Below are 26,380 nucleotides of genomic sequence, written 5' to 3'. Positions count from 1 at the left end.
CCGGGCCAGATGTGATATTCCAAACATTGAAGCGTCTCCGCTCAAAAAAAGACTACACAATTTGGGCAACTCCTTTGCCATTCACTCTCCAACTAGTGGCTCTAAATACACCCACTCATTGAAAGTAAGAAAGGTGGGCAGCTTTAAATGGTTAAAGCAGATCTGGAATGTGTTTCGGGGCTCTTGAATCTTCAGTGGCTCACTCATTCAGAGGATTCAGCTGCCGACCGATGTAGATAGGTCGCGCTAGTGCGAGATGTGAATTTGTCTGGAGCTGGCTCAACTCATACCAAGTGAATGCTGCAGCAAATACAGATACACAATGTGACCAAACCAACCAAGTCTTCTGTTCTGCATGGTTCAGATCTAATCTTTCTTTGAAGTTATTAGATCTTGGGTAAGTAGTTGTAAAAAAATTGAGGAACCATGATCAGTTCACAAAGGATGAAATGAAAATATAGGAGGGAATGATAAGGATGGACTTGGGATAAATAAAGACCTGGCCAGAGAGAGATTGGTTTGGAAGTTAATTTTTACAAGCCGTCCAACACCTGTCAGCATGTAAAATGGATGTTAAACCAAATATTATAACATATCATTTCTGAAAGTAGAATTATTATTAAAGCTGAATTAATATTTTCAAGTTATTGAACTAAATATTGTATAACTTTTATTGCCTTATAAATATTTCTATTTTTGTTACTATGAACTTTTTTATTGACTAAAGTTTTTTCTCATTTATTACAGTTGGTATATGAAAGCCCAACAACTTGCTCCCAAAAATGGACGGCCTTATAATCAACTTGCAATTTTAGCTCTTTATACGGTAAGTCATTTTACTTTATAAAAAAAAATACAAAAAAATCTATATAGTAATCAAACAACATTTTGATAAGTAATCATTGATGACAAGTCTTTCTTTGTATTATAGAATATGTATTAACATTTGAGAGTTGGCAGGAACAATAAATTTTTTACAAAAATCTGAACCGGCATTCCACTTCCGGCCACTACACAGCATAAAAATGTTTTTGATATTTCATAGATGAATAGGTATTATTTACATGATTCCTTGAAAAGGATACAAAGTCTATGTACATATATTTTTCATGTCTTTAACATTTTATTGTTCCATTTTTTTTCTTATTCACTAGCTTCCATGCTTATAAGAATTTAATGATTACTAGATCATCTGTAGTCGTATTTGTTGTATATATATTATTAAACTAGCTGAGGTGTGTCCCAGGTGTTACTCGGGGATGAGGAGGGAGGTAAAATAACTGAAGAAATTCCACACCCAACCATGAAGTATTGAGTTATTTACTGCTTAGGATTGTCCAACATAAAAGCACACACACCCTTCCAATATTAATGTAAGCAACAACTAAAAATGTATAGAACAAACTTTTAGGCTGGGTATGTCCTTCCCCCTCCCCCTGAACTCATGTATTTTGTTTTGACTAGCCATAAAACTGACCTCAGAATTCCTTATCATCATCATCGTCACAAATACCATAGACTTTCTTCGCCTTCCACTTTTCTGATTGTTTTCTCTCAAGTATTTTAGTTTGGAATAACAAAACCACTTAACCTTTAGAAAATGTAATTTTAATAAAATGTTTAATTTGCTGCCATGTATTAATTTTATGGTTGTATTTGTTTTTAGCGTCACAATTTGTATACCAAGAGTTTTTTCTATGCAATTAATTAGAGGCAAAATTATTTGCAGAATTTACATTTTTAAGTAGTCAATAGATACCTATTTTCTGACAATTATTTCATTTAGGAAAGTGAAAATTATTTGTACAAATCTCTTGGATATGCAATGGTTGATGTCTTACCTTTTGATGGCAATGTCATATTGTGAAATACAAGATCTCCATCAAGCCTATAACAATATGTAAACAAAACACAGATTGCATCAGCAGGAGCGAAGACACCCAAACATCAGGAGCAGCCAGTGATATGACAATGTCAATACATAAGCGACAATAGTGCCAACCTGTGCTTCCTTACGATATTCAATTGACTGTTAACGATGCATTAAGATGTCAGAAACTATGACTTTTGTACCCATCCTTTTACTACAATATACAGTTCATTACAGCAAAGAATTACCAAGAAAAACACATTGTCCAAGGAAATAGCTATGCTAAGAGAGAGATGGCCAAGAGATTTTGACAGATGAGATACAAATATATGTGATAAAATATTTATAAAAGGACTACAAGTGACAACTTAATCTACATTCATTCACAGACACACCAAGTTTAAATGGAAACAAACAAACGCGGACTTTGGGAAACATTTTCTCACAAGGGTAATCGTGACATTGCAACACAACGACAACAAAATGTTCCCTAACCCCTTCCACTTTTCTGATTTATTTTCTCTCAAGTATTTTAGTTTAGAATAACAAAACCACTTAATCTTTAGAAAATGTAATTTTAATTAAATGCTTGATTCGCTGGCTGCTATGTATTAGTTTTATTGGTTGTATTTGTTTTTAGCATCACAATTTATATACTAAGACTTTTTTCTATGCAATTAATTGGAGGCAAAATTATTTGCTGAATTTACATTTTTAAGCAGTCAATAGATACCTATCTTGTGACAATTATTTCATTTACAGAAGTGAAAATTATTTGTACAAATCAATGTTTGATGTTTACTTTTTGGTGTATCGACATTGTGGGAAGCTTACCCTGGAACATCCTGCAAACTGAAGTTAAGTTGAGACCAACCACTGCTAAGGATTATTGTTGGGATTTGTGCTAATGAAATAATGAAACAGAATTGTGTACTGGTAATTGAAACAGGGGAAGTTTATTTTACTTTCTAATGTAAAAATATTAGAAAAGAGAAATCAGTCACAGAAAGAAAAAGTAACAGTATTTTTTTTATTATCACAATCATCATAGTTTATCCCTCACTCCCACTCAAAAAAAAAAAATCGAATTCTACTTCTTTTCTGAAAATCTGAAAACAAAAAATGTCCTCAAAACAGAAATTAAAAGAAATTAAATTTTCTAAATTCTAGTGGAGGATCACTTTAATGTAACGTAAAATGAGCACCTACTTCCTGGCCAGTTTGTGGTAAATAGACATGTAAAGTAAATTTCTGAATTGTACCCCCCGCCCCCCCAAGAGAAAACAATATTCCCATTAACTTAACATCACTTCTTTCTACTTTTTAGAATTAGGTTATGGTTTGGAGTTAGTTTAGGTATACTTATAATATTTTTATGACTTACAACCCCCTCCCCCAAAAAAGCTACAAATTTCAGGGTTTTTTATATCGCTCTCACAAAAAGAAAAAGTCCCTGCCCTATTTTTATTTATTTACATATGTTTTAATTTATTTTTTAAAATAAACTCAATTTGATAAACATCTCTATAAATTTGATTCGACTCAATTCAATAAACGTCTCTATCAACTGTGTAGAGATTCACCTGGAACCGAAGGGGCCTGTGGCGCAGTTGATATATGTTGAATCTCTACGGTTGTCTGAAGATAGCGGTTTCAATCCTACCCAAAGCCGGCCAGAGGCTTACGTGGCCAAAACGTGGTGAGACAACAACTATGGAAGGCAGTAATTGCAGTGAATGCAGTCAGGAGATTCAGAGTTCCTATCCGTCGCGATTACCACCTGACGAAGGCCAGAGGAATAGTTGGCCGAAACGTCGTGAAACAACTAAGAAAAGATGAGGATAATAGTCCGCAATAAATAAAATTAATAAAATAATACTCATCTCAATAATGAATTCCAATTAAATAATATATATCTGATAATTTTAAAAAAGTATACTCTATCTCCAATAGTGTCTACACAATTTTCTTTATTGTATGGTAAAAAATTATTTCATTTTAAAAAAATATATATAAAAATAAACAAAAAAAAAAACAAAAAAAAAACGGATCTTCATTTGCTGCTGACAAAGAAGTGGATAGACATGTTACATTAGATTTTTATGGAAAAGTTTTCCCTCAATTCTAAACTAAAATATATTTTGTTTTAAATTTCTTCTTTGCAGCGATTTACATGCAATTGCCATTAAAACAACAAAAAAAGAACAAAGAAATAGAATCTGATTAAGAGATAAACTTCAATAGTAAAAATTTGGCAACGGTGTGGATACATTTTATCGAAAAGGCAATATGCTGCAGCTGCAAAATTGTATAGTTTTAAGATTATGACATGCTGAACATATTAAAGCTTAAATCAATTTAGTGTTATGCATGAAACCTGAAAAATCAAACATTTTTGAATAAATATGCTAATCTTATCAACTCATTTCCTAGATGCCAATGTTTCATTGGATTGATGTTAATAAAAGTGACTTTTATAAAAAAAAAATATTTTAAATTAAAATTTATTTTATTTATTTCAAAACATAATTCTTGTGTTTTTGCAACACAATTTTGTTTACAAATTTAAAATTTATTTTTATTTTTCTGGTTTTATATTTATGTAAAAAAATTTCAATATTGAAGAATACAGTTTTAATAATTCTCAGTAATCTAAGTATCCACTTCCAATATTAATAACTGAAAAAATTGTTGAGGAAACAAATATTTTTATAAATAATTAAAAAAAAAATTTTTTTTAATAAATTATTTTTATAACTCGCTGAAAAACTTAACTCCAATAAATTCAGCCTGTCAGAATCCTTAAAAATATGTTTGAGATACTGCATATCACCTATCGTTGTAATGTTATTTCCTAATTTAGTCACCTATATTAGTGAGTTGCTTACATTTCACTATAATTGGCACCAAACATTTTTGTGTTCTTTGCAATCAGTAATTGACATATTTGTGTATTCTGGAATACATCTTAAGGCAAAAAAAATAAATAAATAAATAAAAACGAGAGTAATGTTTCTTCCCCCCCCCCCCCCCGTTCATTTGCTTGTTATTTTCATTTTTGTCTGTTCTGTCTGCGTTCAGTGAAGAAGAAACCTTTATTAAACCGAGGAAACTTTTTTGTGCCAATAAAGAAATGCTCTACTGATTTAGCCCCTATTGTCTCTGAATTCTACAACAAATGCCTCGCCAAATCTTGCTTCTTTGATAGAAAAGAATTTCCTCTAAGGTACCAATATTCAAGTCTGGTGAAAAAACTGATCTGCTCAATTATTGCCCAATTAGTTTTTCTCCTTTTCACTAAAATCTTTGAGTTATTAATCAATGCAGTGCTAGTCTATCACTTTATAAATGCTAGACTTCTTTTTGACTGACAGTATGAATTTAGGCAAGCACATTCTACTACAAATATTCTGTCATCTCAGAGCACATTTACCAGGGGAAGTTAGGACGGTAGTTCTTGATATATCCAAAGTCTTTGACAAGGTCTGGTGTGAAGGGTTTCTGATGAAAATTTAATAATACGGTATTATTTGATGAATATTTAATATAATCAGATCCTTGTTAGACAAGAGAAAAATCTGGATTGTCCTTGATGTCTGTACGCACCAGCCTAATGTAGATGTGTCTCGGAGGTCAATCTGTGGACCGTTATTATTCCTGATATTTATGAACAACCTCCCTGATCAAATTGTGGCTGAGATGGGTATATTTGTTGATTCTATAACAGACTTGAGAGGAAAAACGATTGTACATATATCCAAGGCAATGACCAAAACCTTAGAAAATGATCTTCAGTCTGTAGTGGAGTGGGTTGAAAAAGAATAAGCCCCCACACGATCAACCAAGCTCCAACCCTTATCTCATCGTCGCAATGTTGCATCCCTCTGCCTGTTTTACAAGTATTTTAATGAAATGTGCTGTGACGAACTCATAGCACTTGTCACCTCAATATAAATGCCACCGACTCCCAACAATCAGCAGAATCTCATTCCTTTATTGTCAAGGTTCCTAGATGCTATGTTGGAAAGTATTCTACTCTAATGCTTTCTTCCCTCAAACTGCTAGCCTTTGAAATTCCCTCCCTCTCTCCTGCTTCCTTGACTGCCCTAACATGCAAAAATTCAAATGTAATGGGAACAGATATCTTGTTGCTCAACTCCCTACATAGTACCCCCATAGACATACTCTCGAACAGTAGCCCCTTATGTCCAAGTAGCAATATGCTTTGTTTGGTGTGAATAAGATTTCAAAAAAAGATTCAGTGGCTAGTTTTGGAGCGCAGAATTTTCCCCCACACTGAAAACCGACCTTACATGTAACTTTGAAATTGCATCAACCGGAAGACTATATGCTTAACCTGACTTAACATCAATAGAATTCAATGAATTTAAATTGAAGAAATTAGCAAACAAATTCAAAGCACTAGTAAAAATTAATTTTTTTTTTTTTTGAACACCTAAAATGTACATGTAATTATCATTGAAATTAGTGAACTCACTCGTTTTTCTTTCAAATCGATTATTTGCTCTAGTTGGGAATACACTGCAATGCACTGGGTGGAAGTTTCGCACATCTCCTCACAGTGACTTAGTTCACAATACATTGTATTCTACATTGCACTGTAGAGAGAGCCTACTGTTGATTTTATGAGATTATTTTTATATAATAGCTTGAAGTTTAAAATGCAAAAGTCAAGTATCATGGTTGAATTGTGCTCTAAAAAGAAACCTTGATTTTGAACACACCCCAATCTTATCAAATAACCTACTGTTGTTTTTATATACCAGATCTTTCTGCTTGTGCAGTGATAAAACTTCTCAAATGCACTTGTAATGTTAAGCTGTATATTTGGTCAAAATCAGACTGTTACTTCTGTTAAATGGATTTTTTTTTTATCAATTTTTTTTTTTTTCAGTACTTATTGAAGACATTCCAATACAGACCTATCTAAGAACACTCTCAGACACATACGTTTACATGAAATTAAAAAAAAAAATCAGCTCAGGCCTTTCAGAGTTCATAGAGAACCAACTGACAGACACTTAAAGTGCTATTTATATTTAAGTGCTATAAGTAATATAGATTTCTTCTCCACTCCCCCCATCTCTCTTCACATACATTTCTTTTTCATTCTGGTTCCTTTGTCAACCATTCCCCTCTCTTTCTCTCTTCCACCTCCCTTTTCCTCGCACTCTACCTCTCTCCCCATCCTTCTCTTTCCCTACCTCTTCCCCTACTCTTTCTCTTTTTTCCTCTCTTCTCTTTCTGCTTTATCTTGCATAATAAAGGCCCAACCCCTTTTCTCTGATCTGATGGATGACATCATTTTGTTATTTCACAATTCTTTATGACCTCATCCAGTGTGCACAGGGACAAACATGATTCACAATTTTTTTTTTCTCTGCTGAAAGTCCATAAATGAGATTAGTCATAAATATTCCAAAAATGTTATTCAATGTCATTTATGGTTGTTTTCCACCCCAGTGTGATTTTAATGTTTTTACAAATAGATGGAATTTAGGGAATTATGAGAGAGGGGTGAACCAATCTTTTTGATTTACTTTTAGTATATGGAATGTGTCGACTGTTGTTGTTATTACTGCAGGCAGGCAGGCTCTTCCTAACATTCTTCTAGATTGAGAAAGGAGTGTGTTTGGCTTAATGCCAAAAAGTATCTCTGTTAAACAGTTTCAATTTGGGCTTTTTGTTTTTCTGATTGCAAGATGCACACTTGAATGGCATCACAGCTGATATTCTCTGATAAAGGGCCAAGACCTTTATCTTTTCAACCACATAAATATTTCTAATGCATTACTTAGATGCACACTTTTCTGAATCTGTATCTCTGCTAGCAGGTTTAATATATCAAGGTCAGATAATACAATAAGTGTTTCTCGTTAATGGTTTTTTTTTATGTAGTTACAAGACTAGCAGGAATACCCATTGCAGAACGGGTTCATAAGTGCAGGTCCCAAAATATTTCTGAAGCAGTCAAAAAGATTAATAAAAAAAAAAAAAAAAAAAAAGAAAAAAGTAATACTTAATATGGACCATGTTATTGGCTGCATATTCTGGTAGGTTGCGTAAAGCACCGGCAGATGCAGAATGAAAACTTTATTTATTTTTCTGGTGAAAATGATGATCAATCTTAAAATGCTAGCAAAAAAGTTTGAAATTAAGGAAAAAAAACATAAATATAAAAGAAAAAAATTTTTGTTATGAAGAATATACAATGCATAAAGTAATAGAAAATGTTTAAGAAACTTAAAAAAGTAAAGAAAAAATTAAAAAAAAAAAACATGAGAACACTCATCACATATTACGTTTCATGAATAAATATTAATTTTTGTAAAAGAAAATATTGTGCAACAACTGATGTTTGTTTTTTTTTTATTATTATTTTAATGATTTTTTTTGTGTGCTTGTCCAGTTTATGGACTGTGCTGAAGTAATGTTATAAGAACCCAAAAGTGTATGATGAAAGTATAGATTACACAACTGAAGTTATGGGTTTGGGAGATCTATAATTTTAAAAAGTATCAGAATTGCTATCTAGTTAAAATCAAAGGTTAAAAAAAAAAACAGGAATGGAATGTGAATTTTTACTGATAATATTAAGGTCTTAATGCCTTTGACCCTTTCCCTCGCTTTTTTTTAAATATTTAACTGATCCCCCCCCCCATTATGTATTACCAATTGTAAACTCTTACAGTTTGTCTGCTTTCTTTAAAACTGAAACACTTTATTTTGTGGTGGTGGAGTAACAAATTTGTTGGACTTCAAACAATTTTCAATGTTTTCTTAGAAACCAATGTAGACAGGTTTGGTTAGAAGTTGGGATTAAATGACTTCAGCTGTTTTATAAAAGGAAACTTTCCTGCTTTCCTTTCCTCACTTGCTTTCCTCTTAATTTTCAGTTCCTCTTAACTGATTGGAACTGGTTTTATCAAATCAGTAACATCTGATGAATGAGTGATGTTAACCAGAAAATCATGACAAGTGAATCCAATACTAATTCATGAATCAAACTTTTTTCAAAGTCGTTTGATCATTAATAAAATTATGAGACCACTGTCTGTGTGTATTTCTCATATCTGAATAACTTTCATGATTACACAATTTTTATTATTTGATTATTAAATAAATTTTATGTAAACAAAAATGCAATATTATGTTTCTGAATTCTTAAGATGAGGATTGATAATTTGTATTATTTAAATTGTATGAACTACTGTTCTCATCTGGAGTTTTATTCACACATTTCGGCCGGTGTAACCTCTGTCCTTCTTCAGTTTAACTCTAGGAATCTTTCTGTCAAACCCCAGAATTTACGCAGAATTTTAAACGAAATCCTTTATTTAAATCTGCAAGGGTAGCATACCCTCATTTCGTCTTCCATGACTGGATAGAAGTCTTAAGTAATTTGCAATTGTATTCTTGGCTTGGACATTTATCCTACCAGTTGCTTGCAACTGAATTTTTATCTAGTAATTCATTATGCCATTGATTCCAAGTTTGACAAGATACACCTGAAGAAGGTTGGAGGTTACAGTGTCTGAAACGTGCGAATAACAACCTGAATGAAAACAGGAGTCCGAAAAAAACAAATAATGCAAGAATTAAAAAAAAAAAAAAATGAAACTTTAAGAATGATGTTTAATAAAAACAATTTACTGGGGTAATTAAATCCACCAGAATGCATTTTGGTTTCTTTATCAACCATTTTAATCTTTGGTAAAATTTGAAAAAAAAGTTTAAAAGCATTTAAACTGTCAAATAGAAAGCAATTTCTGACTTTACAAAATTCTTAACAAATACCCATGGATTAAAAGATGTAGTTTTTATAAGAAATTTACACCCAGTAATTTAAGAGATTAAAAAAAAATTTCACTGAACAAAATTAGCTCTATGAAAATGTGATTCAATTAGTAATACTTAAACAATCTTGTAATGATTGGAATTAACTTTCAATTCCATTTAAAAAAAAATAAAGGAAGCATAATTAACAATAGCTTTTGACATACCAAAGGCTGTTGATAGGGTATGGCATAAAGGTCTACTCCACAAGACCTCCAGCTAAAATATAGCTGGAAATGTTTTCTCAGTTATTAAATCATTTCTCTCTGATAGATTTATAAGAGTAGTAGTTGATGGACAGAAATCAGAAACTCAGTTATTATGCTAGTGTACTTCAAGGAGCCATCTTGTGCCCAACTCTTTTCCTGATCTTCATTAATGATCATTCGTAGACATTTATACTGACGACACTACCTGCTATTGCAACACTTTAAAGACCGTAAATGACCAAGATCTCTCTGATTCTCTCTCCTTTGATCTTAAGCATATGGTACAATGGGGAAAAGGATGACTGGTTAATTTTAATGCATCTAAAATCAAGCTTCTACATTTCCATCATCAACGCTCTGACCCCCTCTCCCCGACATTAATTTAATTAATAGCTCCTGTTTTGACAAGCTTTTGGGTCTGACCTTTTACTCCTGATCTTAACTGGAACACGTACATCAAATCCATTGCTTATGTCGCTGGAAAAATGATGGGATCATTCTACTGCTCCAGTAGATATCTCACTGTATAAGAGCCAAGTACATCCTAGGATGGAGTACATTTAGGCAGGAGCTGCTTAAAGACCTATCCTGTCTTGACATAGTTCAAAATAGACTTCATGACTTAGTAGATGATGCCCTTTTCTCTTCCTTGCAACCTCTTTCCCATGGAAGAGATGTTGAGAGCTGTTCTCTGCTCTATTGTTATTTTCAATCTATGTTCCCCCCTAGCCAAACTTTCGTGAAAAACACTAGTCTAGTAGAAACCACTATCAATAATTTCCCCCTCTCTTTATCTGTGCCTAAACCTAAATGTGGATTCCATGAACAAAGCTTCTTTCTTAGAACTGCATACCTGTGGAACTCTGTTCCATTTGGCTGCTTTCCAGCTGACTTCAACATAAACAAGTTCTTGATGAGCCGTTTCCCTTAAGTAATCCAATTTATCAAATTTTCACTACTAACGATTACTTCAATATTGTCCCATTGACTACTGTATATACATTAACGCTTATCCTTGAGTGACCTCTAGGCCTTGATAAGAGGTTCTTTTTTGTAAAAATAAATAATAATAATAATAATATTTCTAAGTGACACAGAAATGCAAATTTTCGACAATGCATAGGTAGAACTAATGACAATTCAACAAAGTTAACTGAAAACATAACCTCCTTAGTGCAGGTAATACTTATTATATGGTAGAAATATAGTCTTTTTCTGAATTTCAGCAATGTTAAATCTAGGTAAATCTAGATGAGTAGTTTTAATGAAAATTTGCATATAAATAGAGATTTTGTCTGTCCATTGCGGAATTTGTGTAATTTCAAAAGATAAGATCTTAACTGCTGTTAAAAATTGAGTCTCAACTAATAAAGCAGATGTCATGACTGAAAATCAAAACTTTGACATTTTCAGTTTAAGGTTCTATGAACTGAGCCATTTACTATTTCTTATAAATAGTAAATGGTGCAGCACTACTGCTAAAGGAAAAGTAAGATTCCTCCTTCCCTTCACTAGTCTGTAGGAGACACTTGAGCATGGTTGAGAACCCACTTTAGACCCTCGATCAGGGTAACATGAATTCATAGAAAGCAGGTGACTGATGTAATATGGAAGTAAACAGAAATAATTCTGTTTATGGTTTCGTATTTTGTTGTGCTGAGCAGAAGATGCCTTTGAGTCAGGACAATGACCCAGCATGGGTATTACTCGAACAGAAAGAAACTACAAATTACTGTCTGTACAACTGCAAAGAAAGCTATGGCAATACATCAAACTCTTTATTTGAGAAACAGTGTAAATAGAGTTTTGAATCAGAGCACCTTGCTCAGTAAGGATTACTATGATAGACAGGTGGCACCTATCATCATCAAACTATTCTCTGACAACCAGCAAAGAATAATGGCAAAGATCGTGGGTAGAAGAATCAGAATGACAGCAAGAAACATGTTGACAAATCTGAACACCTGGGTAACATCAAAAATGATGAGCAACAATGAATTTATGAATGTCTTGAGGGAGAGAGATGGATGGAGAGCTATAGCCGTCAATGCCGCTACCAGACAGGACAGCACTTGAATGAATGAATGAATAAATAGAGCTTAAAGCATTACCTTTACAGAATAATTATAGCTTTGGCATGACGTCATGTTTCAAAATATGAATTCAAACATAAACGATATTAAATGAGTAAACATCAATACGTTCGAAATTCTTTTAATCGTCCAAAGTGATTTTACTTTAACTATATACTGGTGTTGAAACCAATTCAATAGATACGAGAATTTGATCCTATAGTGTACATGATTCTAGTTAAATAAAAAAGTAATTTTATTCATATTGGAAATTCTTTTATAACAAAAATAAGACAACCCATGATGCAATTTTGTTCATGTATAGAGAGATTTATTAACTGTGCAAGTTTATAAACTTTTGCCTTTTATGTGCTGTATTTACAAATATATAAAGTGTTTTGTTTCATTTGATGGTATGACTTTTTTTTTGTTTGTTTTTTTTCAGAAACGCAAGATGGATTCTGTTTATTATTATATGCGGAGTCTAGCTGCAAGTAACCCATTTGTAACGGCACGCGAAAGTCTGATGACTTTATTTGATGAAGCAAGAAAAAAGGTAAAATGTTTTTCTCAACTTAATTTTTTGTCTTCCATGTTTGTTCTCTTCATAATTCATATAATAATAAAATAAAATACGTAATATATGAAGATGAAGCTTTGTTTCAAAATACATTTATGAATTTCCATATAAATTTCAAACAAAATAAATGTCTGTTTATTTTGTAATAATGTGTTGTTTTGGCTTCAAACATATGATATATATTTTATTTTATTCAAACTCAACTAGCACTTCTAACGAACAAAAATCTTAACGTGAATCCCGTGTGACCAACGCACCGTTCCGAGGTTTAAAAAAACTACTGTAAAAACAACAAACGGATTATATTTGCTGATTCTCTGCTCTAACAACAACATGGCAAAGAAAGAAAGACATACTGAAGATGAAGCTTTGCTTCAAAATATATTTATGAATTTCAATATAAAATTCAAACAAAATAAATGTCTGTTATTTTGTAATAATGCCTTGTTTTGTCTTCAAACGTATATATGTATTTTATTATATTGGATTGATGTTTATTATGCAGTCACATCAGTATCCATCTTTTGCATAAGAATTAAAAAAATTAAACAAAGAATGATTGGAAAAAAATGTTACTGAAATGTTGGTTCCCACCTGACAAAGGAGGGATTCACTCCTGTTAGTTTGTTCACGATTTTCTCAAAAACCACTCCTTAAATCTTCTTGAAATTGTGCACAAAGTCATGGTCAAAGTAAATTTTTACCAGAATGGATTTTTTGGGATAACTCTGGTTGCCCTCTCCTAGGGGGCATTATAGGGGTAAAATTGCCCCCAAATTCTTCGTCATTTGTTTGCGCTTTTCTTATTAAGCGCACCTTGAACAAACATTAGTCATGGTGAAAGTAAATTTTTTACTCATGGAGGAAGACCCTGCATGCTCGGCTTGTTTAGATGAGGATTGATTATTTGGATTGCTGTTCTCATCTTGAATTTTATTCTCACAACATTGCAGCCTATGTAAGCTGATTTTTTCCAGGTGTATTTTATAAAACCCTGGAATCTTACTGTCAAACTCAGAGGTTACATTGTCTGAAATGTGAAAATAACACTTAAGATGAGAACAGCAGTTCGAATAATATGCAAAAATTGTTTCATATTTAGGAATCTCATTATTGTAAAAAAGGTCTCAATCTAGTTTTCCTTCATTCTTTTTTCTTGGATTGACTTTGTATTTCAAAGTTTTTGTTATGAAGATGGAGAGTTTGAATTACTGTTCAGACTACCATTCTCATTTTGGTTTTTATTTTCACAGCATTTCAGCTGACATGACCTTAGATCTTCCTTGGATGCATCTTTTCAAACTTGTGAATCTTTATCCAACTCAGGAACTGTATAGAATTTCGTCTTCACGAACCTGTGAGGCAGCAGTTATAGACGTTGATTAACAGTTTTAAATGACAGTCTTTTAGTGTTTGAAGGTTCAATCATTACTACAGACAATATTAACTAAGAATAATATGGTAATTAGAATTTTTACTTGATCATGGCAGATGGAACAAGAGCAATCTACCTACATAGATTGAATGAAAGGTTCAGTTTGAAAATAGGTTCTTGAATTTGAAAAGATGCACCTGACAAAGATGGGAGATTATATTGACAAAAAAAAATGTAAAATAAATTAGGCATCCAAACAATGCAAATTGTCTTTTTGTGTAACTTAGTTTTTATTTTTTTTTTAAATAAATGATTTGTTTGTTAATGAAGGATTACATTTTGTTTCAGGCTGAAGCAGCAGAGAAGAAAAGGGTTGCTGAGAAAGAAAAAATAAAGAAGTTAAAAAGGCGAAGACGATATCAAGGACAAAGGCGAGAAATTTGGATTGCACCTGATGGCAGCAGTCATGAAAACCATGTTGAAGATTCCTATGAAGAGGATCTGTCCAAGTTGCCTCTTGACAAGGTTTGTTTCTTTTTAGTACTGTAGCAAGACTATATGCAGGTGTGTGAAAATAACATTTAAAACTGAATTTTCCACATAAGGTTAGAGTAGTGGAAAATTCCATTAGAAGTAAAGTTCAGAATTAGGGCTATGTGTCAAGAAATTGCATCAGACAAAAATTGCTAGTGACACATTGTAGACAAGCTGATAAAATATTTCTTTTTTTAAAAGACAGAGAACAGTTGTCTTTTGGAACAGCTACTACAATTTCCTGATGGAAGATGGGTTTGGTATTATATTATTATTATTGCAGACTGGAGAAGCCCCCCCCCCCTCTCAGTCTTGTAAACCTCAAATGTTTTTTTTTGTTCTTATTTACAGCCATTGCTATTCATGATAGAACAACAAAAAGGAAGAGAAACCAAACTGCTGTTATGTGTCATCTATGCAACTGACGATGCCTACATGATTAATCATCATTAGAATAATCTGATAGAAAAAATTCACACTTTTTTAAGTTTCATTTGAAACCATATTCTTTTATTTTCTTGAATGCTTCCAAGATAGGCTTTGCATGTTCTTTATCTTTTTCTTTTAATTAATGTTATCAAGGTATGCTGTAGCAAACTCATGATCTGATAATGCAGTATCTGTGATTTGTTGAAAAATTGTCGGCATGGCTTTTAGCCCATATTGCAGTTTATTTTATACAGGTCTCTGTGAGTATTTATAGTTAACAATTTCAACAAGCCTAGTTTGGAGAAAATTCAGCCTCCATTTAAATTAGCAAAAATACTTCCTGTAGTTGGTAAAGTCATTTTTATTAAGCAATCATTTAGGTCATTTGAATAGTCTGTGCATATTCTGATCTTATTTTATTTTTCTTTATGTATACTGCTAGTGCAGTCCGTCTTTATCATGCCTTGTCTCTTTAGTCTTTCACGTTCTTTGTCATTAACCTCTGTTGATGCATATAGAACTTGCCATTTTGTCCAGAAAACTGGACTAGTATTTTAGTTTTAGTATTAGTGTATTTTTTATTTCAGTAAATAAATAATTGATTAATAATGATAAAAAATGTAAGTCCTGTAGATGCAAGATATATGTAGGCACAAAATGGTCACATGATTTTATTAATATAGCGATTAATACATGTTTTTATCATTTTAACTTTGATTAAAAAAGAAATTATATGATTCTGCCTTTTTACTTTCAGTTAAATCGAAGATTTGTACTGAGTTTCCTGAATGTCCATGGCAAACTTTTTACGAAGATTGGGTAAGATTTAAACATAAAAATTAATCTAAAAATTGCAATTCTATACTTTTTATTTCATATATATTTAAGAAAAATAATTTTGGCAAAACACCTCACATTGGTGATTTAAAGGAAAAGAGAGAAATACCAAGAGCTGGTTGACCAATGTCGTCAGAATCTATAGAGCATATCGTACAACCATATATAGAATGTATAGAAATGTATTGCAGGGGTTTTGCTGCACACTTTTGCAAAGTTCTTGCAAAATTAAAGATAAAAGGAAAAGCTTATTACACGATTTAAGCTGCATCAAAGAGTTCTAACTGAAAAACTATGAGAACAGATATCAAAAATAAAGTATTTTAATGAAATTTGTTCTGAACTCTTAGCACCTGTGCTCCCTTTTATGGTGGAACGATAAAGTTGTTATCCTAAAAGAAAAAAACAACACTACAGCTTTATTTTAAAACTTTTATTGAAAAAAATCAATTCAGGTAACTTGATTATGTAGTAGAGCTGACATCTATTCAATCTGGCTTCCTTCAGCCTCAATCACCACCTCAATACAAGTTCGGAACTGGGAGTATATCTTTTCTACAAACAATGACGGAGCTCGGTGGATGGCAGCAACCCGGCTGGTTTTGGTGTTGAGAGGTCATGTTGGTGATATTCTTGATGTATAACCAAATGGAGTTCAGGTTGGGGGAGGAGTGAGGGCAGTGAGAAAAGCACTCCTTCTGAATCCCAGCTTGGGTGCCTTTGGACTTGTGGGCCAGCGCTGAGTTCTATTGCCACACCCAGGATCTGCCAGGGCATCACCACGCTCTTCAGCACATCCAGGTATACTTTGGTGTTGACTTTCAAGCCAAGTTTGAAGATGTGAAGTGGCATGATGTGGCCCTCACTTGAAACCACACCAAAGACCATAACTGTGGCCGGAAACTTTGTTTTCATCACCCTGGGCACATCCGTTATTCGTGGCAATAGCTATGCATTTGAGGGTGCTGGCAATGGTCCTGTTGTTATAACTTGGATCATTAAAAAGCAGGAGTTGTACAGTGATGCATTTCAGAAATGGAATCATGTTGTCTTTCTATGGCAACAATTTTATTGTTCCACCCTGTATATACTCGATGACTAACCCAATAAACAGTAAAATCCCACTACCTTCACTGTTGAGGTCCATAGATGTCGGAACACCAATTCTAATAATTTCTTCCTTTGGATTACTAGACTGGAATTCCTACCTGTTTCCTACTTGCCTGATTGTACTAACCTGCAAAAGTTTAAATGTAATGTGAACAAACATCTCACTGCTGAACTCCTTACAGTCCCCTGTTAAATACAATCCAAAATAGTAGCCACTTATGTTCCAAATGGCAATATGTTTTGTTTGAGGTGGAAAAACCTAAAAAAAAATCTGCAATCCGGTTCATAAATCCTGACTCATGGTTGCTACAGTTTCAAGCAAAAAATGTTAGGGTATAATTAAGTGGTAGTTAAGTAGTCCAAGCAATTCAATAGTTACCGTTTTATATGTATGTGATATAAGCTTTTGAGAAATGAAAAATAATTTGATACAGCAAAATATTTTTGTTCACTTATTCCTTTGATGTCACTTTCTTATCCAGCATGGAGACGTTTCCTGAAATGTGTTCTCAGATGCTACAAGAGTTCCAGACTCTACTGCAGCAATCACATCCTACTATCACATGCATGCGCATATTGCAATTAATGGCCATTAATATGTTCACAATTGAAAACACAGCTTTGAAAGGTAATTGGCGTTTATTGCTTATTCATCCCATGAATTGGTTCATAATTATGAGGTTCAGTTGAAAAAACTGTTAAGAAAAGCAAACTTTAAAGTACAAGATGACACAAAGAAAATGCTGCCCATGGAATCGTTAATAAAACATACAATTCTTTCTGCAATCCAACCATAACATTAGTCATGGATGTCCAATGGTCTTTATTCCATCGCTATTCAATGATGATCAGACGTGTGCGTGTAGCATGCAAAATTGTCAATAATAATTCTAACACACTATCTTGGAACTGTTCTGAGTTGGGTTGTGATGGCCCACTTCAGTTCAAGAATAATTTGGGGATTGTTTTGATAAATAATATCTTTGAGATAAAAAAAATAGGGAAGAGGAAGGCCTTGTGCAGGGTATGAAGCCAGATAGGATCACACCTCCTGATGAAATGATCAAAGTTTCCGCATAGCCATTCTAACTTGCTGCTTGGAAGTATTGGGAGTTGTTCCATTCTGTTTAAACCACTGTTCATTCCTCACAATAACTCTTTGTCTACCGAAGGCTGCCCAAAATATCCTTATGACCACTAGGTAGTATTCTGTATTGATTAATGCACATATTGAGCATATTGAACAGCAATAAAACAAAAACTGTTGGGCACTCATGAGTAAAACTTGATGGACAAGTCAGACTGTAGTTTGTTTTTCTAAATATGGTTTGATTGTAGAATGAATTGTGAACTTTAAGATTCTATGAGTAACATGTTGGAAGGGATTACTTTGTAAAAAGAAAAAAGGTGATAAAATAGAGATTACACCACTGAAGTTATGAAGATAATTCCTACTATCATTTTTCTATGTTCAATAGTTTGAGTGTTGTAGTCATACATACATAGTCAACTAAAGGAAACATACCAGAAAAGGAAGTGTGAATTGAGTTACTACTACTCGTGTGTCTGTATTTCTCGCATCAATGTGAAAGCTATACATTGAATTTTTCTTTTTATATACTGATTTGCAATGATGCAAGAGCATGCAGTTCGGCTGGGATTGGATATATTTGCCATCTTGGTAGAAAGATGTTTAGAATTGTTGCAATCAAAAATGTAATAGTATGAAAAAATAAAATTTAAAAAGTTTTATTTTAAAATAATTATGAAATTAAGTCTATCAAAATGCATTTTGGTTTCTTAGTAAACAAGCGAGCCATTTTAATCTTTTATTAATAGTTGAAAAAAAAAACTGAATGAATTTCTTTGATATTTCGAAATTTGAAAAGAATTAAAATGTAGAATAGAAAATTATTTCTGGCTTTAAAATCCTTAGCAAACCCTCAGATTGATAGTTTTGGAGCCTAATATCATTGACTAATTCTATGAATAGCTATTAAAACATTACCATAATAGTTTTTATTCAATTAATAACTTAATGACCAAATGATACTATGATAAAATTTAACTTTCAAAATCCATTTTAATTAGGAGGAAAAAAAAACCCTAATATTTTATCATTCTGGCCAAGTAGTAGAGAATAAGGATATCTACTATGAGTTTTCAGATAGCACCGTCGCAACTTCCCACTGTAACATAAAAAAAAGTTGTTTTTTTAAGCAAGTTGTGTTGCTGTAGAAGTTTGATAATACTTTTGTTAATATTTAGTTCTTATCCAGGATTCAACTTAATAAGAAAAAACAAAAATACAGAAAAATCTTTATGATGTACATACTTGTCATTAAACAAAAATGTCATATTCCAAAAATCATGTAAATTGATGAAGTAGTTATTTTATTTGTTTGTTTTTTTTTTGTTTTTTTTAACTAAGAAAATCAAATTTTATGAGGAAGCAAGAACGGCGTATCTTGATCCACCATATAAATAAAAGAGGGACAACTAAATCTGAACTATAAAGATTTAAGAATCAGCTTTGTAATGGCTACGATATACTATTAATCACTAAAAATTGCAAAAAAAATATTGTTCCAAGCATACCAATCTATGATTTTTGGAATGTGACATTTTTGTTCCATGACAGATATGTACATCATGAAGATTTTTCTGTATTTTTATTTTTTAATTATGCTGAATTCTAGACTTTCACTCAATATTTATTATTTTTACTTTTTTTTTTTTTTAATGTAAATTTGGTTCAACATATTTTTGACCCCTTTAGATGCTTGTGAAGATGATAATGCTCGCTCCTTATTGCAAGAGCATGCAGTTCAGCTGGGATTGGATATGTTTGCCATCTTGGTAGAAAGATGTTCAGAATTGTTGTACAGTCATCTACAATCCAGCAACTCTCACCAGGAACTTCTCAGCTACACCCTCAGTCATTATATTCCTGCTGTCAAGGTTTGGGCAGATTGGATGATTTGTCATCCACAGCTTTGGCGGCAACCACCGAATCTTAAAGATCCAGATCTTGGGTAAGTTTTTTTGTCTTCATATCTCTTGTGGTTGGTCATGCTTACATTGTAATGTGATACTATAGACCCCCCTTCCCCCAAGTGTTAGGAAGAAAAAAATGAGGAAATAAGTTAATCAGCAGAACAAAGGTTATAAAGAGTGAACTTGGTTAAAAAAAACAAAAAACAATAGCGCGGAAGTTATTTACCAAGGCACACAAAAGAAAGCTGAAATAGGATTGTTAATCAAGGTGAGATATAGGGACAAATAGCCAGAGAATAAAGGTCAATATGTTTAGAGTTAGTTTACGGACAATTTTAGGAGTAATAACGAGTTTTGCAACATTTTACAACAGTTGCAGACTGTTTATGGACTGTCTTAAGCTTGAGACAGTTGAGAGCAAGTTGTGGTTCAGAATAGATTGAAATGAACTGGTATCAATTGACGAACACAACCTCGACAGGAGACATAGACGGGGACTATAGTGCTGAGAGTGTGTTTCCCATGATGGTGTCATACACGCGCCCAGAGTTCAACCGATATATGCAGAATGGGTTGGAGTCTTTTGTTTCTAAAGTTTTTGTTTCTCTTTATTTTTTTTCATACTTGTGAACCAATGTCCCTCCCTCGCCAATGTAAGAGACGATACATGACCAGAGAAGATGAAAGAGAACAAATCCATGGCGCACAGTGTTAGGGTCTGCATTTATTGTCACGTGAGTGGGGAGCATATGTGGTTGCAAAGTAGTATTATGGTGCACCAATTGTTTGATTTCATAACATAACAAATTATATCTGGATGGTTTATCCATTATAGTAAACAGCTGGTCGACACATCGTAAGTTGTTTACGTATCGGTAAAATTAAGATTATCAAAAGAAAATCAAAATCCTGTCGACGATGCTATTGTTGTGAAGTAAAAGGTTAGCACTCATTAGTGTCTAAGTTATTATTTACTAGTAGAAATGAAGCTCCCCGAGTGTTTATAAAAAATAAGGAAATTACCACAAAGATTCACCGTTGTAGAAACCAAAATTATCTGCTGGCTGTCTAGAACTACACTGCTCTACTATATCTGCAATGAGGATATTTGCAAGCGCTACAACATCACACCGATTAAGGACAAGATGAGGGAATGGCACCTCAGATGGTTTGGACATATGCTGAGGCCAGCAATGATATATCATCACAAAACTTGCCTTTGCAAGTTAGAAAGTGACGAAGAAGAAGGCTAATGAGATGGGCAGACACCCTACACAAAAACAGCCTTCACCTGGATCAAGCTTGCTATCATATCAAGTGAAGACAAAAATCTATCATTGTGGATCCTGTTTTAGTTCAAAATTAATGCGTAAGAAAAAGATTGTGGAGATTGTATCTGTAACCCAAACTCTTATTTAAGATGATTTTATTTGTGTTCAATCACTATGAAATGATGCCTCTTTCTACTATATTAACATAATCAGTTCATATATACAATAAAATTCTAATTATCAGAAATTAAATTGCTAATTTGTACATGCATTGATTTAAAAAAAAATTTTTTTTAACTAAATTTAGTAATGAATTTTTAAGTATTATTGATTTTCGAATTCTTTTTTTTTTTTTTTTTTTTTTTTTTTTTTACAAAGGCATCACCACATTATCAAGGCCCAGAGGCCACTCAAGGATAAGGGTTAAAGAGTGTACAGTAGAAGTTGGTCAATATAGTAATCATTAGTAATGAAAATTTGGTAAATTTAATAACTTATATGGAACGGCTCATCAAGAACTTATTTACCTTAGACTTGAACACAACCATATTGTAGTCAGCCGGAAAGCAGGAAAACGGAAGACAATTCCACAGGCGTGCAGTTCTAAGAAAGAAGCTTTGTTCATGGAATCTATGTTTAGGTTTAGGCACAGATAAAGAGTGGGGGAAATTATTGATAGTGTTTACAGCTAGACAAGTGTTTCTTGTGAAAGTTTGGCGAGGGGGGACCATAGATTGAAGCTCAGTTGAACACTTTCCATGAAAATAACGATACATCAGAGACAAACTCGCAACATCTCTTCTGTGAGATAGAGGTTGTAAGGAGGAGAAAAGGACATCTCCTACGAGGCTACGAAGTCTATTTTGAACTCTATCAAGGCAGGACAAGTCCTTTCTAGCAGCTCCTGCCCAGATGTGGCAACAGTATTCCATCCTTGGACGTACCTGGCTCTTATATAGATAGAGAATAGCATCAGCAGTGAGATATCTACTGGATCGATAGAAAGATCCCACCATTTTTCCAGCGGCCTTGGCAACAGATTTGATATACGTGTTCCATTTAAGATCAGGAGTAGTGGTCAAGCCCAGAAGCTTGTCAAAACTTGAGGCCTCCTGAAGACGAGAGCCATTCATTTCAATTGATGACAAATGTGGATTAAAATTAAATTCTTTGATTTTTTTTTTTTTTTAATTTTTTTTTTTTATATATTCCAAATAATTGCATGAATAAATCTTTTAAAGAAAACGAAACAAATGTAAAAAGGAATAATTAAAGAAACAAAGAATCCTTTTATTTTTCAATTATTTAGTTAAATATATGTAGAAGTTATATATATAAAGCTGAACGTGTGTGTGTGTGTGTCTGGTCACGAATAGGCTCCTATATGGTTGACTATTTTAAAAAACTGATTACATATAATGATAGAAGATGTATCGAGGATCAGGAATGGGTATGCTTGATCTGACAGAGCAGTGGTTCATAAAAATTGTGGGGTCTGCATTCGCGCCTGGACCCCAAAGTATGGAAATAAAAAATGAAAAAAAAAAACGTTTACAAGGGGTTTTGATATAGATGTACATAAGAATACTTTGATAAGTATGTTTCAACTTAAATAGGGATGGTATAATAAAATTGTGGGGTCTGCGTTTGCGCCTGTACTCCATGGAAATATGGCACAAACTTTAACAAAGACTTTTCATATCTATTTGCGTAAATATACTTTGATAATTATGTTTCAGTTTGAAGAAATATGGTATAATAAAATTATTGGGTGTTCTTCGCGCCTGACCTCCATAGAATGTAAATATGTCACAAAGTTTAACAAGTTTTTTAAAAGGGGTGAGAGTCCACAATAACACCTTAACTTTAATCTTAATTCACGTTAGCTTTTATTTATTTTTTTTTTAGTTGAATCATATTGTATCGAATAAATTCACTTCATAAATTCAGGTTCTTATTAAAGTGAAAGCCAAAAAAAAAAGTTGGAACTTTAGACAATTCTCGACACAAATTTTGCATAACTCTGTTTTTTTCCTTCTCCACTTGCACGTGGCACTCTTTCGAAAATAGATAAATAATAAAAAAATAAGAATGTTACTTGTTATCGTGCCAAAAGAAGGAAAAATCCTGCTCACGTGATTACGTGTCTTTTTAAAAACATTTACATAACCTTTTTATTTTTATTTATATATCTGTTTAAGCTTTTTTTGTCAATGTACTAGAAGGAATTCAGTTGATTACAACCCTCTCTGCGTGTTCTTTACATTACAATAGTACAACCCTGAATCCGACAGCGCAATACTACATCATTCAATACTGTAAAACTGAAACAAAGCTGTTCTGCTTGAAAAAGGCGCCATTTTCTTCCTATTCATATTTATATTGATTCTTTGCTTTAAAAAACTAAAATAATTCTGTGTTTACTTCTTTAATATCCCATTTTACTGTTTCTGATTATTTTACTAAAGTAAGTAAAGCTTCATTATTTTTCCAAACTGTTTTTGTTTGTTTGCTTTTCGATATTTCATCGATATTATTTAGTATGAGTGTTTAGCAGAAAAGCCAACAAACGACTATCAAAAAAAATAAATATACAAGAAATAAATGTTACCATAGTCAATAAAAGTTCAGTTCATGTTTTTTTTTTTTTGTTTTGAAATAATTTTTAATGCTCTTTACTTGAAATAATTTCAGCGAACCGAAATTAAAATGAAATTTGAGGCGATAACTACTTAAATGAATTTTTATATAAACTACACATGCCATAATCGAATATTCCTGAAGCACAAAATAATGGAAAACATTAAAATATGTTTATAAATATTCCTTACGTTGACGGAACTCTCTTAAATTGTTAACACAGAATGCTTAGGTGCCCCTCCTTCAAATTGAAAATGGAGCTCTCCATTTCAAAGTCGCTGCCATTTTGATTTTTTTTTTTTTTAACTGGTTCGTGAATTAAAAAAAATAATTTTTTTTTTACAAACTACTTAAAAATACAAACCAATGAACTTTTCTACCATAAAAGTAACTTTTATTGACCATGGTAACATTTATTTCTTGTATATTTATATTATTATATATATAACATTTTCTCTTTGTAAGGAAACATCATTTTGTTGGTAACTCTTGGCTACAAATGGAAACAAAGTTGATATAAAAAAATATATTTTTGCGAAAATTATCTTTACTTTCATCATATTTTGCTTAGGGTAAAACTTTTGAGTATCAAAACATATCTCTTTACAACCCCCTCCTTTTCATAACCTATGATACTTTCATCAATCACAGTCCATTTTCTGTAGGCTGTTTTTGAACTCCGTCAACGATGGGTACTTCTGCTAGTATATATATATATATATATATATATATATATATATATATATATATATAATCGGAGATATTACCTTATGTCAGACATTAACCTGTTTTATGTTTAAAATTTAAATATTTATTTTATTTGATTAATATTATTTGTTATTTACACAAACAGTAAACATTAGTAAGTCGCCATTAAAAATAAGTAATAACTAAGTTTAGTAGTAGAAATAAGATTGTAAGCCAGAACATTAGACTTTAAATTCAAAATGAATTTACATTTTGTCTATCTTGGATTCTCATCTTTCTCCACTCTCCTCTCATTGCCTTGTTTCTTGAGAATGGATATATTTGATACAAATTTATGTTAAAACAATTTTTTTCTCTCCAGCCCTAACACTGATGTGTGGGAATCACTAGCCAAGTTGTGCAATGTCCTCATCCAAGTGGATACATCCCATGTGCATTTATACAAAGATAAACGAGAAAGTAAGTAATCTTGATTTTTGTTCAATTAATTTGAATAATTACCTCTTTCTTTTTTCTTTTACTATCCGTCTCTCTTTCTTCTATCTGTCTCTCTTTTTCTATCCATGTCTTTTTTTTTCTCTTTTTCTCTAATTTCTTTTTTGTTTCATTTCCAGTCATACAGTTGAATATGTGTTCCTTTTTCTCTGCATAACTCTTATCACTATAGATTGAAAAAAAAAAAGTTCTCTTTGAACTGTAAACTTAATTATTTTAATCATTTCTTGATTAATTATTAATGAAATTATTTGTCAATATCATAAACAATTTTCTTTTTTCTAAATAGATTGTGAGCCTGTAATCTTAAATGAAGACACCATGTTGTGTGGGTTTGTGCCCCTACTGAGTGCCCCATTGAATGCCACCTATGTTCATTGTACAGTGGACAAGGTGAGTGACAGCCCTCTTTCAGCTGCACACACTTCTCGCACAGCATGCACAAAATCCAAACAATCCGTAGTTTACTATGTTCATTCGACTGTTGATAAGGTGAGTTGACTTTATTACCATTTTTGCATCGTGACAAGCCCGTAAAAGTCCACCGTATAGGTAAGACAGATTTACTTCTACTTATAATTTTATTTTCATTCATTTGAAATTATTTCTAATGATGTCACTCCCCTCTCTTTTCGTTACTCCCTCCCCTGAACTTTCCCATTTCTAACCTTAAATGTATATAAAATCAGTGTTGTCTTCTTTGCCATTACTCTTGTACAATGCTTCTTTTTTTTTTTTTTCTCCTCTTCAGATGAGAAGCATCTAGCTCTGGTATGCTATGACCTGGAGAGGTTTCCCACCTCATTTCCCTTTCACTTATTGTAATCACCCTGATCCTTTTTGACATGATAATGTAATAAAGTTCTAATGTAATTTTAATTATTATCTCCCTATCTTATAAATTGCTCCTCTTAATCGGGTAGAGGTATCCAGACAGGTTAGCCTTATCCGCTCCGAAAAAAATCTGTTTTTTTTTTTCAAGTTAACACATTACAGTAATATTTCAATTAGCCATTGATATTTATGGTTTCTGAAGGTATAGGAAATCTTGTCTGTTAAAAACTACCACATTTTGTTTGTTTATCAGTCAGTGTTAAAATTCCCAAACTTGAAACTACAGGTAGGTATGATGATGATCATCATCATCAAGTGATGTTCATTTTACATGCTGGCTTTAAGAAATTGACTTCCAAATTAACCTACCTCTGGCCAGGTCTTTATTTGTATTTTTCTTAACCTTTCCCTGTAAACTGTACATTCCACCTGAACTGTTGTACATCTACTAACCCAAAAATTTCCTACATTCTTTTCACCATGGCTATACTATAGAATCCTCCAGTTCTCATCACCATATCTATTCTATACTGTTAAGATTTAATCTTTCTCTGAGTTCTTC

The 26,380-nt window shown here is 32.6% G+C and overlaps 1 protein-coding gene across 3 annotated transcripts in view; it reads left to right on the top strand.

Moving 5' to 3' along the window:
- LOC145255758 (telomerase-binding protein EST1A-like) overlaps nt 1-26,380 on the top strand; it is a 232,684-nt gene that overhangs the window by 139,701 nt on the left and 66,603 nt on the right. For 2 of the 3 annotated variants that reach the window (XM_080114411.1, XM_080114410.1), the window contains exons 6-13: nt 748-826; nt 12,454-12,564; nt 14,312-14,488; nt 15,684-15,745; nt 17,356-17,501; nt 19,653-19,908; nt 24,851-24,948; nt 25,274-25,377. In XM_080114411.1, the coding sequence (XP_079970537.1) occupies nt 748-826; nt 12,454-12,564; nt 14,312-14,488; nt 15,684-15,745; nt 17,356-17,501; nt 19,653-19,908; nt 24,851-24,948; nt 25,274-25,377 (1,033 nt within the window). Of the gene's footprint in view, nt 1-747; nt 827-12,453; nt 12,565-14,311; nt 14,489-15,683; nt 15,746-17,355; nt 17,502-19,652; nt 19,909-24,850; nt 24,949-25,273; nt 25,477-26,380 lie in introns of all 3 variants that reach the window. The other variant, XM_080114409.1, reaches the window with a different exon arrangement.

Source organism: Euprymna scolopes, chromosome 31, assembly GCF_053919585.1.
Source record: "Euprymna scolopes isolate OS-2025 chromosome 31, ASM5391958v1, whole genome shotgun sequence".
Classification (NCBI taxonomy): Eukaryota; Metazoa; Mollusca; class Cephalopoda; order Sepiida; family Sepiolidae; genus Euprymna; species Euprymna scolopes.
The sequence above is the reverse complement of the archived record's forward strand: the minus strand, read 5'-3'. Positions and strand labels throughout refer to the sequence as shown.